Source organism: Bacillus rossius, chromosome 3, assembly GCF_032445375.1.
Source record: "Bacillus rossius redtenbacheri isolate Brsri chromosome 3, Brsri_v3, whole genome shotgun sequence".
Lineage (NCBI taxonomy): Eukaryota > Metazoa > Arthropoda > Insecta > Phasmatodea > Bacillidae > Bacillus > Bacillus rossius.
This window is the reverse complement of record NC_086332.1, coordinates 57,623,583-57,636,727: the sequence shown is the minus strand read 5'-3', so window position 1 is coordinate 57,636,727 and position 13,145 is coordinate 57,623,583. Positions and strand designations below refer to the sequence as shown.

The 13,145-nt window shown below is 32.6% G+C and overlaps 1 protein-coding gene across 1 annotated transcript in view; it reads right to left on the bottom strand.

Moving 5' to 3' along the window:
* LOC134530745 (metastasis-associated protein MTA3) overlaps positions 1 to 13,145 on the bottom strand; it is a 227,953-nt gene extending 214,808 nt beyond the window's left edge. The window contains exon 1 of the mRNA XM_063365868.1: positions 12,735 to 13,145. Within this exon, the coding sequence (XP_063221938.1) occupies positions 12,735 to 12,762 (28 nt within the window). The 5' untranslated portion in view covers positions 12,763 to 13,145. The remainder of the gene's footprint in view (positions 1 to 12,734) is intronic.

Here is a 13,145-nt window from a genome sequence, read left to right as displayed (position 1 = left end):
GTTGCAATTGCATGGTACATATCACTGTAAGCACTCATTATTTATGTTCTATATTTTTTTTATGTGTATATAAATACCAAACAAGTTTTTCAATGGAAAATGAGTGTGTGAAAATAATATAAGTTACCTTACTATTTTTGTGTTAGTTTACTGTATTGATAATAAAAATACAGGATGCGGCAGGGAATCTACCTCATTTAACAATTTTATTTATTATGTTTTAATATATCATTAAGGAGGCCTCCGTTCTAGTCAATGCATTGAGAGTCGAGTTTTGAAGCTTTCCTCCTCTCTTTCCAGCATACTGACGGGTATGTTGTCAATAGCATCTTGAATAGTATCCCTCAATTGAGACAGGGTCCTTAGACTGTCAATGTAAATAGAGATTTCGGATAGCCCCACCAAAAAAAAGTCACACTGGGCTAAATCGGGCGAGCGCCCCTGCCACTGAAGATTGTCCTGCAAGGAGATGAGGCATCCAGGAAAGTGATCTTGCAAAAGATTCATCAAAATTTATGCAGTGTGGGCTATAGCACCATCCTGCTGAAATCAGACATCCCCCCATGGCCATTTCTTCAAGTTTTGATAAAAATAAACTTCTCTATCATGTGGACATAATAAACAGAACTGAACGTAACAGTTTTCTTCAAAAAACCATGGTCCAATGATGCCTATTCTAGACAAAGTCACACGTTCTGTAAGCTGGGGCTGCTCGTGAAGTTCTTGGGTATTCAGGCCAGTCCAGAAACACATGTTTTGCTTATTCACTAAAGCAACCAGAAAGATGAAAATAAGCCTCTGCGCTGAAGAACACAAGATTATCACGAGGAATAATGTCAAGAATGGCTTCGCATGCTTTTTTCATGAAAGGAAATTTTATGGTTTACGGTTTTCACCACTGCCAACTTTTGTGGATGAAAGTGCAGTTATTTAAGAAGAATTTGTCTCACAGAACTATCTGACATCCCAACAGCAGCTGCATGTTTGCGTGCATATCGCCTAGGAGATAGCAAAATTGACTGCCTAACCTGCTCTATGTTTTCGGGTGTCCTGATGGTTCTTGAAACTCCCAGGTATTTTTTTGCACATCAACGGTTTTCCTAAAGCTGTCAAACCATAGATTAACCAATTTCCAATCAGTAACACGACCCGCGGGCGCAATATCAAAGTGATTCCTCAATGAATGTAGCATGGCGATGATTGAACGGCAGCTTTAAAAGTATACCTCTAAGGCTAACGCGCGCTCCTCCGTCTTCCACTGCATGGTCATTACTAAACCTACATGACAGAAACCGTTATGTCCCACTCTTTCGAATCAACACCACCCCATTCTTCTAGCAGTAACTGTCGCTTTCCAATAAGGAAGGTTCTCTGCCACACCCTGTTTAACAGGCCTACTTATTACTGAAATAGTGTTATAAAAGTATGTGGGACTTTTTTAATTTATTACTACTCTTAAAATAATTGCATCTAAATTATCATTTTGATTTTATTTACTATTTTATTGTGCTCTAGCAGACAAACTTGATATTAGTTTTGATTGTTTAAGAAAGCTTTTCAAATGACCATTCAACAACGTACTTTATAAATAGTATGGGTACAAACCATTTGAAACTAATGTAGTTTTATGTTGAACTGCATTTGACAATAACTGGATAGCATAAGAGGACCTGAACATAGGGTGGGTCTGATGTATTAAGATGTGAAGGACACACTGGGAGTAATTTTGTATTTACGCAAGTAATCATTAGATAAAACAGCTAACACGTAAATTTTGGGGGAAATTTGATACATTGTGTTTTATAGATTTTAATGGGTTATTGAGGTGTGAATATTTATATCCTGATAAGTCAACTTATCCATTTTTAGAATTAAGTTGAGTTCAAGAAAACCAAGAAATTATAAAACAGTCTAGAAAACCAAGCAAGAATGAATCTTAATCAACTAAAGCTGGATCAGAGATTATTACGGAAAATAATATTTCTTACATTTCAGAAAATTTAATTCTTACTTGTAATTTACTAGAGATATGTAATCATTACATTACATAAGTTATTCATAATTATTTCCCCATGTTAAGTGCAATTTCTAATTTTTTTTGCAAAAATATGATTAATAAATTTTGATAAACTATTATTATCATAATTTTGTTTATAATCATGACGTCTAACTAAATTAAGAGCTGTAACTTAGGTCCTATATACAGATTGTACCTGTTTTCACATTAAGAGCTTACAGGGGGCACCAAATGAAGTTATGTAACATTTTGCATAGGAACCAATGATTCTCACTTCAAAACAAGCATTGTTACCTGCGAATCATGTTACTGTGCACTTGCATACAAACACTTGGTAGTTGAACATTCACCAATACATTACCAGCGCAAGTATATTCTCCTGGGACTTCACCAGGACCTCGTAAACTAGACTCTTCAAGAAGTCCCACAGGAAACTGTCCACATGCATTTAATAGTGTATGTTCAGGCCAATTATTTGAGCCACCATGACAGATCAACCATTGCCCAAACTCGAATAGCTCATCAAGATGACCATGGAAAGTATGTGCAACTTGCCGAAACCACATGACATGCCAGATGTTCAATGGCAATTCTATCAAGAGCTTGAGCAATAGGTCCTACATGCCATCCACGAAGTTAGGTGGCAGAAGATATAGCTAAATCACATGGCCGTCTAGAAACCCTCCACTCATATATATGTGGCGCAACATTCCTGAAAGCCATGGGAGTGCGTAGCATGCATGTTTACCTCTGCTCACATATGACTATAGCACAAAGTGAACACACCTTCCTGCTTCCTGGTGAATTTGGCTTCATCCATTAAGAATGTGTCTTTGAAAATGGGGCTCTTCCATACAACAGTGCAGGAACCATGTAAAGAACATGAGTCATGGTGCAAAATCTTATTAACCCTATGACATGGACCTCTTCTGGTGATGGTAAAGTTCATAGAGCACAGGCCACAAAGTGTGGTGATCCACAGCGAGGGTATGCGCAATCATTCTGACAGTCGACACATTCCTTTCAAATGTGTGGAGTAAGGGTTCTTCAAGACTGTGGATGCGGCGGCATCTTGCTTGACCCTGCTGGTAGTGAATATACCTGCTTACTATGGTAGGAAAACACTTCTGATACAGCTGACACGCAGTTCTCCCATTACACTTTACTTCACAATACAATAGCATCATATAAGCATAATCTTCAAAGATGTAGTCAACTACATACTGTGTTTAGCTTGTAGTGGGAAAACAGTAAGTTTCCAGTCATGAGTTCACATCCACGATGTTTTTAATTCAGTCGTGAAAATAAACTCCAATCATAGTAGGAATTTTGATACATCCCGTACATAAAAACTTGGCAAATAATGCAAAATTAGTCAATCTATAGTCTACTTGAAAATTATTTTGAACTTCAAGGCATGCATTCTATAGAAAATAATACTGTGTTTAACATTTTCGTTTGATTTGAGCTGAAAATGTAATATTTTTATAGGTAGATAACCAATAAAAAAATTAATATTACAACAATTTTTAAAATAAATCTGAAGTAGTTGTAATTTTACTTAGTTTTTATGTAAGTATTTTTTATTTGTAACCAATTACTTTTTACCAAATAATTGTAACTGACCCCAAATTAATTTCTTCCTGTACTCATACCACCGTCCAACACTAAACTGGAAAAACTACAAAAATCGCACAGCATGAAATTAACTTTACTATTGAACATGTTTTGCCATTCTACAAAACAAGAAACTCTTCAAATAAAAAAAAATACAAAGCAAAGAAATTGAACACAAAGGTTAACACATTTAACATTATAAACAAAAACAATGTTTCTGTTCATAAAATTGCTAACTGCCAATGAATTTTAGATAATGATGGGGAAAACATCCAATCTCAAGAAGAAGAAAAAACATTGAGGACAAATTCGCACATTTACTGCCAATTAATTTTTACTGTTAAACTGCAAATGAATATTACTATGTTACTATGTAATATGCTGATAGATTGTACTTGAGCCAAGTACAGGTTTAGTGTGGAAGTCTTACTGAACTTTAAAAATTAATTAATGTAAAATTACAAATTTTTTAGTAATAAATCAAATTTAGAGCATTTTCCTTAGGGAGTTATGAAGAACTGAAAAGTAACAGTTTCAAAATACCTGTTATAAATCACTTGAGTTAAAAATATAAAACCAAGATAGGCTATGTTACCATTCAAAAAAATCATACCTTTTCACTGGTAAAATTGAGTTATGCAAATTAACCGAAAAGATCATTTTGCTGGAACAAACAGGTTCACTGTTGTTTTAAGGAACTCATTTCATTACAAGGTTCGAGGTAAGCAGATCATTCAAACTAAACGTGTACCTACCTAGTTTTACTGATGATAGTTCTGACAAGAGTAAGTAACTTTACTGTTCATGTTCATTAAAATATGCTGATTAATAATTTTAAACAAGATAACTATTAGTCAAACACATCCCAAAGAATACAAATTTTGCTTGTAAATGCCCATAAGTTGAAACTATTTTTTTTATATAGTATTCTTTGTCATTTACTTAAAGGGAAACCAGACTCAATATGATCCTTTAAAAAAAGGGGGTATTATAACTCCATAGTTTATATCAAATGCTCTACATAATGATTACTATATGATTTACTAAATCACAAATTAAGTATTAAAAAATTCATTTACTGTACCTAAAAAAGTTTTAATGCATGAGAAATAAGTTGAAACATGGTTACTTCACACTAATCCTAAGCCAATTATACCTGAGTTTTTCCTGCTTCCCCCCTTTTCTTAATTTTTTTTGTCTCATAAGCTATATTGCAAGATAACATACATTGACTATTAAACATGCAGCACAATATACAATCTGCACTGTTATCTTTACCATCAACACTATGTCCCCAACACTGACATTCTAAAAATTACAATGACTTCATATTTTACTAAACTTTGAAACAATGCATTATTGTGACTAGATCATTAACTACACTGGTATAGTCTATTTTTTATACATTTTAAAAAGCTTAAAAAACTGGATCCAAAAAAAATACTACAAAATATTTTTACACATGCTACATTTAAATATATTTACATAAAGACTGAAGTGCAGAATGACAACTATCAACCAAATGCTAATATGACATTGTGGCAGAATCAATTTTGAGTAGCGTTATGTTTGAAATTTAAAGCTATAAAAATCTACAAAAAGAAAAATAGTCAATTTGTTTTATTAATTATGTACATATTTAAAAGCAAATAATATTACTATTAATAGCATGCAATGCAAAAAACATTTAGCTTGTATATTTGGGTAAAATGTCAATGAGCAAAAGGAATCAGAAAATGGAATTTTTTACTACCAATGTTGCTTGATATGAAGCAACAGAAGGCTTTTCAATTGACAGGATTCAAAAAGCTTAATTGTGAAGAGGGCTACTAAGACCAGAGAAAGAGTCAGGTGAAAACCCGTAAAATTGAGAAAATATTAAAAACTTTTTATAGGCCTATCTCTAAAATAAAAACCCTTACACATTAAAATAACATATGAAGAAGACATATGCAGCATAAAAATGGCTGCAGCTTGTGCTTCAGGAAGCAAAATTAATATTTACTATAATTCCCCTTATAGCTATTTTGATAAATTAATTTCCACATTCAAATGGTGTTTCAGTGAAGCAGTGAAGTAAAGCAATTTTAATATTTAATCATGTTTAATAAATAAAAACCTTATTTTCATTAATTTCATAACATTTTACAACTAGTAAGTTTTTCAAAATAGTCAGCATTAAAAACACACGTTTTCTGAGTTGTTCAAAAATGTAATGATTTTAAAAATATTTTGAAATTGGCTATCCAGACCTAACAAACCTTTATATTTAATTAAGTACAATGGTGTGAAAAACCATGGTCTATATTTATACCTAGCCAACCTATTAAATATCAAAATCTATGTTTATTTACCACAGTAAACTACACAAATACACAACATAATGATACAAAATTTAAGAAACAGGAACACAAGAAAAATAATTACAAACAACACATTTATTTCGGAGGTACTATGAATACTAGCAAGGCTCGTGTGTACATTAACATTTGTCAAATTTTATATATACGACGCACTCACGAATTCAGTGAAATGTTTAAATTATTGTCCAGTATTAAAAAAATTCTGTCACTATTTCCTAAAATTAGTCATGATAAATTCTGCATTTACAATTAAAATTCCATAGATAAAAGAGCCGAAGCTCAAGATTCATAGAGCCCAAACATAACAATTTTGCAAAATTTCTAAATACCTAAATACTGGAAAATGTTGCACAAAATAAAAAAAAATTAGAATGAACACAATTTTGGGGGGATAAGAATAGTAGAAATGATTATTAAATGTATTCCATAACTGATTACCTACCTTCTTCAAAAATAGCCCAAACTGTAATTCTTAACGAAAACTATTTTTCCATAAAGAAAATCTGAAAATGGTATTTTTGAATACCACTAGTTATGCTTGAATATTCTGTACTGAATAAATATTTTGTAGTAGAAAATTGAAAAAAAAAAATTTTCAATTTTCTAAATTGGTTAGAAATAATTACTTTCATATATGTTCATTAGAAAATGCACCCGTGCTTTGCTACGGAAGTCTCAATATAGGCTACCTGCCTCTCCTCAAAATTATACCACTGATTCGCCTCAATTAAAAATAAAATAAAAAGAATTTTGAAAATCAAAAATAAAACAAAAAAATTGTTATAACCAAGATAACCCGAAGAAGTATAAACTACAGAAGATACTATCCTACACTGGTATCACAAAAATTGCACATCTTCGAAAATAAGTTTCAAGCAAAGTTTCCCCGAGCCAATACATCTAACCTAAGTGGGTTTTTCAACGGTTTCAAAAAACTGGTAGCTTCATGCGCATGCGACGCTGCACATCTGAAAGAGATGATGGCTTTATTGTCTCGACATCTTTACGAAGTCGGTTCTCCAATGCTGTTGAGCTACAACAGCAGCTCTATGCAGCATGCAGGACAACAGTAAGCCTCTCTAAGGTTAAAAGAAGGCTGTGAGAACAGAAAATTGTGGCCCCAAAACCTGCTACGGGCCCGAAATTTATGGCACAATATCGCAGGGAATGGTTGCAGTTCACCTGTGAGCACATTAATTAGGCTCTCGACCAATGGAGGACTGTGCTCTTCTCGGATGAGAAGAGGGTGTGTCTCTTCTGCAACAACAGGCAAAGGAGAGTATACCGAAAGCACAAGCCTATATTGAGGAGACAGTGGATATTGAGGGGCAGCATGTCCATCGACTGCAAGTCCAAGCTTGTGTGCATTTCCCGGACTGGTGGTACTTGTGGACAAGGATCGCTGACTGTTCAAAGATACATCACAGAGATCCTACAAGAGCATGCGGTCCCATATGCAAGTATTTTTGGCGATGGGTTCACATTAATGCACAACAAAGCTCATTTCTACACCACATTAATTGCAAGGAGTTATCTGGAATAATTTGGGATCCCTGTTATGCAATGGCCTTTGATAAGTCCAGACCTCAACCCAATTGAGCAACTCTGGGATGACTCAAAACAATGAGTGCGGCCACGTGATCCTGCCCCAACAACCCTCCAAGACCTTCAAGATGCTGCTGTTGCAGAAAGGAATAGCATTCCTCAAGTAAGAGTAGTACGTCTGATCCTCAAGAAAGATTCGTACAACATCCTCAAGAAAGTCGTACAATTGACCCTCAAGAAAGAGTCTTGTGACTGATTAGATCCATAAAAGATTGCAGACATAATTATGATTGCAGTAATTATGGCAAGCACTAGTTTTTAAGTAGTATTTAGCAAATTATTTTTTCTTATTTTTACGTGTAGTTTAATGTCTGTTTCTGTTTGTAAAATTTTGCCATAGTCAAATTTTTTCCCCAAAATTAACTTATTTATTTTAAACACTGATAAACAAAAATATGTACCATTTTTTTTAAGTTATTAAATTAGCATTTTACTTTATTATAAACAAATAGGAACCTGGATGGGAGTAGGAGTGTCATTCTAATTTTGACTTCAGTTATTAACATGGCTAAGATTGCACACACCAACTGCCTTACTTCTTACCACCATGAATCAAAAGTAAATAAAATAATGTAATAGCAGTTGCTAGCGGATGAAGAAAGTATTAATAATGCAGTAACAGTTGCCAGATTATGGGGGGAAAAATTTAATTCTTATAAAAAAAATTAATGAAACAAAAACACTAAATATCATTTTGAAAGAAAAAAAAATCCCCTAGTTTCAAAAATATACATGACAAATTTCATGGCTATAGACCTTACTATCTCGGTGCTACGCAATTTACACACAAACTCGCTCTTGCTCCCAAAAGGGTGTTGATGCCGCAAAATCAATTCTTGGTGTTAGCTAATAGAGCATAAATAACATACCTGCCAAATTTAAAATTTGTAGGTTTTAAAGTTCCAGATAGTGTATTACCCACTTTAATTCCCTAACCTACCCTTTTTCACCCCGAGATTTGATTTTCATAAAATCAGTTCTTAGTGGATGCTCATAAAGCATAAAGTACATGCCTGCCAAATTTAATGTTTATAGGTCTTAGTTCCAGAGGACTGGCGATGAGTCAGTTATATAAGTTTTTATTATTACAATACAATATTTTAAGTGTTTGTATACATGTATTTCTGTTTATTTTATTTAATTTTTTGTTTATTTATTTGTGTTTTCAAAAGCGATGTGTTTGAATCAGAACCATTAAATTGTAGATACTATGATTTTTTTTCTTTTGATTTTCGAGAGAAGTCGCTGTAGGCAATGGTGAGTTTTACAATGATTAACAGAGCAGTTACTGTGTGATATTGCCGATTAATTTTAATATTTCATTCAATAAACAGTGCAACGCACATTTTAGCGGCAAATGTTATGTTAACACAAGAAACGCTAAACATTGAAAATTGTGTTTTTTTAATATGTTATGTATTTTTAAAATATTTAACTTACGTGGCAATTGATTTGTTTAATCACAAAGGTTTTTTTTTTGTGATTGTAACTAAAATTAAAGTTTGCATTGTCAGTTTCATAAATAACACACAAAAAAATTGTCAGGTTTGGTTGGATAATGTTAGTTACATTAATATTAACATACAATCAGTATTGCAAGTATTAAAATGCTGCAAATCTATTTTTTTTATGAGAGGTTAGAATTTTACACACCTAGGTGATCATAATCGAAGCAATATATAAAATACTGTCAAATCATGAAAATGAATTACCTAATTCTTGCTAAACGGCCTTTTTAAACTTAATTTTATTTCTAGAAAACTTGGTAGTTGTTGAAGTCTTCGTGTTGATGAAAACTATGAAATTCCTAAAATTAAAAACTAGTTAATATTGATGGGAAATGATTAAACCCACAATTATTTAAATCATTCAGCTTTTAATACTTTTACTCAATAATTCATTTCTTGTTTTTAATGCTTTTTATTAAACAATTTCCCTGGACTTCATTCACCTTCTCACTATCATGTATTGAAACACTAATGGGAATTAAAAATGCCATTTTGCAGGATTTTCAGGAACTAAAAAATACCACTTTCAGAAATTATATTAACTAGAATATTAGCTTTTACAAAAACTTAAGTCAACAAACAATAACTTTTACAGAAAATGGTAAAATCGCAGAATGTTTTATGTTTGTTGGAACCTAACTGATATGTTTAATACTTGTCACAAATCTATGACAGTTTGCTTCCCTTAGAGAAAGCGAAGCATGCGCTAAGGGCACAACAACCTAAATGTTAAAAATTGATTTTTTTTGTTTATTTCTTAGCTACATTATGTTATCATAATCCTTTGTAATTCTCAACCTAGATAACCTAGGTTGGTTAGAAAAAGAGAAATCAAAGCATGGTGGAGAGGCCTTTTTCTACTTACATTGAGGTAAATGGTGGCACAAAATGTATAAAAACCAGTAAATAAAATTCAAAAGAAAAATGTAGGCCAAGTAATTTGGCTTAATTGAACATTAAAAAAGTTAAAGTATTTCAATTCCAAAGTAGTTAATAAAAAATATAATTAAATTTTTCAAAAACCATTTAAGAAAATTTAAAAAAATGCTTGTACAGAAAAATTCAAATTTTGGTCTGATTTTAATCATAAAATTTTTAATAATATTTTAATAAATTTAATTCACTTTCTGCACAAACACATTTACCCAATATTTGCCTATGCATTGAACTATAACATTTAGACTAACGATTTTGGTTAAGTTATAAGCTTTTTCTGTTGCTTATGAAAGTAAATACTTAATTTTTTGCTTAAAATAAACTAACCTCCCTTCATAATTTATAAAATCTTAACTAAAGTTATAGGCCTTCTGCTAGTACCCAACCAATAATAAAGTATTAAAATGTTTGCAATATCTGTACCTGTAGGTTTGTTTAAAATATTTTCTTCAGTAAATATCTTACGTTGCTGTTTTCTAGAAAGTAAAAATAAAATTAAGAAAATACCATTTTGGAGCACTAGAGATGTTCATGTACTTACCCTGAAAACAACATTAATAAATTCTTGCTAGTTTATGAGAAATTGCAGTTTTTAGCTCACATTTCAATATCTGTGCATTGCCGCCGCCGCCGTCATTAATTGTTTACCCATGTCGATTTGTGTGTTTATTTTGATGAACTTTATTCAAATATTGTGAATGGCCTATTAGGTAAGGTTAGATACATTAAAAATACTTTCTAACATTGTGGACCGTTGGTAGGTTTATTAAAGCTATCATAAAAAACTATAAAATATATCTTATGGTTGCTTAGGAATTACCAATTTAAGATGTAGCTATCCTGACCTAACCAACCCAGCCATACTAACCCAACTAACCATCTACATTATTTTTAAGTATTTTTTTACATCACTAACATAATCTTAACTTATGAATCGTTTGTTACAACTTGATTCAAAACACTACTTTTAATGAAATGTAGAAAAAAAATACTTCATTTAAATTAATTTGGCCAAACAACCAACAAACAGAAAATAAAAACAATAATATTTTCCATTATCTGCAATGCACCCCATACTAACTACTTTTACTATAAAACAACACCTCTGTTGACTAAAGATCTCAAAACCCGTTTAGGTAAACAATAAATGGCGGGAGCATCGTCCATGCACAGGTATTGTAAGTTGAAAGTGTGATTTCTCAGAAACTGTTATGTATTTATTAATGCTGTTTTCATTGTATGTACAGAACCATCTCTAGTGTTGCAAAATGGTATTTTTGTAATTTTATTTTTACTTTGCGGAACAGCCGCGACATAAGATATTTACCTTTTCGTCTTGTCAAAGATGAACTTAGATAATTGATAAGTAGTTCAACTAGATTCAAATTCCAGGCAATGTCGTCTTGTATCCTTTCACCTTAAGCTTTCACGAGGACTGCATCAGTATCATTTTTGTAAATATGTTGATTTGTATACTGACTACTTAAACTCCACACATTTCCACCTCTTTACTACGCTAATGAAGACCAAGTACTTTTGTCTAATAGCACATACCACTGCCATTCACTTATTAACATCACTGTTTTAAGTATTAATATAAAAAATTAATGTAACCAAACATCTTTCGCATTGCCATTCTGCTCCCAAAGTAAATACTTTAACCAATAGAACATTGATGAATCGAGAGATATGGGGTTTGTGGCGTTGACTGAAAAGCACAACTCACAAATGCATATGTACCCTTGATGTGAAATACGTGAAGTGAAAGAGAAAAATCACGGCTGTGATACAGTTTTAAATGGGGCAAAGCTATGTAAAAGCTTATTGGTACTTTAATGGCTTATGACATATTTCAAGCATTTTTATCATAATATCCAGGTATATTAACAAAAATAATGCTGTTACAACCTACAAGTTAACTGTTACAATTCTGTAACATAGGGGCCAACACTAACCTATAAACATTATTATGTATGTACTTAGCTAGGCCTATACCTAAGATCATCATAATGTAGTGACATTAATGTTGCAAAATTTGCTGAATCTGCATTACTTATTAATAAATTATAACATTAATTTAACTGTTTTCCAATTCTAAATTAGGCTATAGGTTAAAAGCTTGCCATCGATATTTATTATGTGTTAGTATGCATTCTGCAAGCTACAAATTTGATAGAATTTGTAAAAATGTATTTTTACTTCAAATATTAACTATTATAACGAAAAAAACTGAAAAACAGTGAAATTAATGACGCGACATTGAAAAAAAAATAAAGCCATAATTCATGTAAACAGCAGAAACTCATTGTCTAGTGTCATTACTTTGTATACGACTGTGGTACAAAAATTAACCTAAAGGAAAACATTTGAAAACAACCAACTTTACAAATTGTTTGGACGACTCAACACAACCATGCTGTTTAGTTTAGTAGCAAAGTAGTTCCTTCGTGTAATTAATTTTGCTCTTAAATGGTTTCATGTTGCTATAAAACAACAAACACGTGGAATTGGTATCGCATTAGCCGAATTTAACTTTAAATACGGCACAAACACATTTAATTACTATACAGTAACACATACAACTCATTAAGACCAACAAAAATATCAATGCGCATGCAGCGATCTACACTGTACCGGCCCTGATATTTAAAACCTTATCTCAAATAATATACAATAATACTTTCTTACCTCCGACTCTGTACATATTTGCAGTCATGTTGATATCTACCACGTTACAATCCACACTGCTGAAGAAACTACATTTAACACTGTAAACACAAGTCTTTGAGCACGTAAATTACAATCCCCGATCACAGAGCTTCCTCACAGCAACAACTCTCGCCATTTTCTCTCCTGCCTGTCTTCCTGCTCAATCCGGTGACGTCACATGCCACAGTCCTTCGGCGTACTTCGGGAATAAGCCACTACACAAAGCCGAATTAGCATCATTGCACGCTGACCCTATGGGTGTCATCACATATAACGGAACCCTATCTTCCGTGGTGTCTAACGAAAGCTCATCCTGTACTGGTCACGAAGATTGCGATATCTTAGCAGTTCACTCGCTTGTCACGATGTAAAAGAGAAAGAAAGACTTGT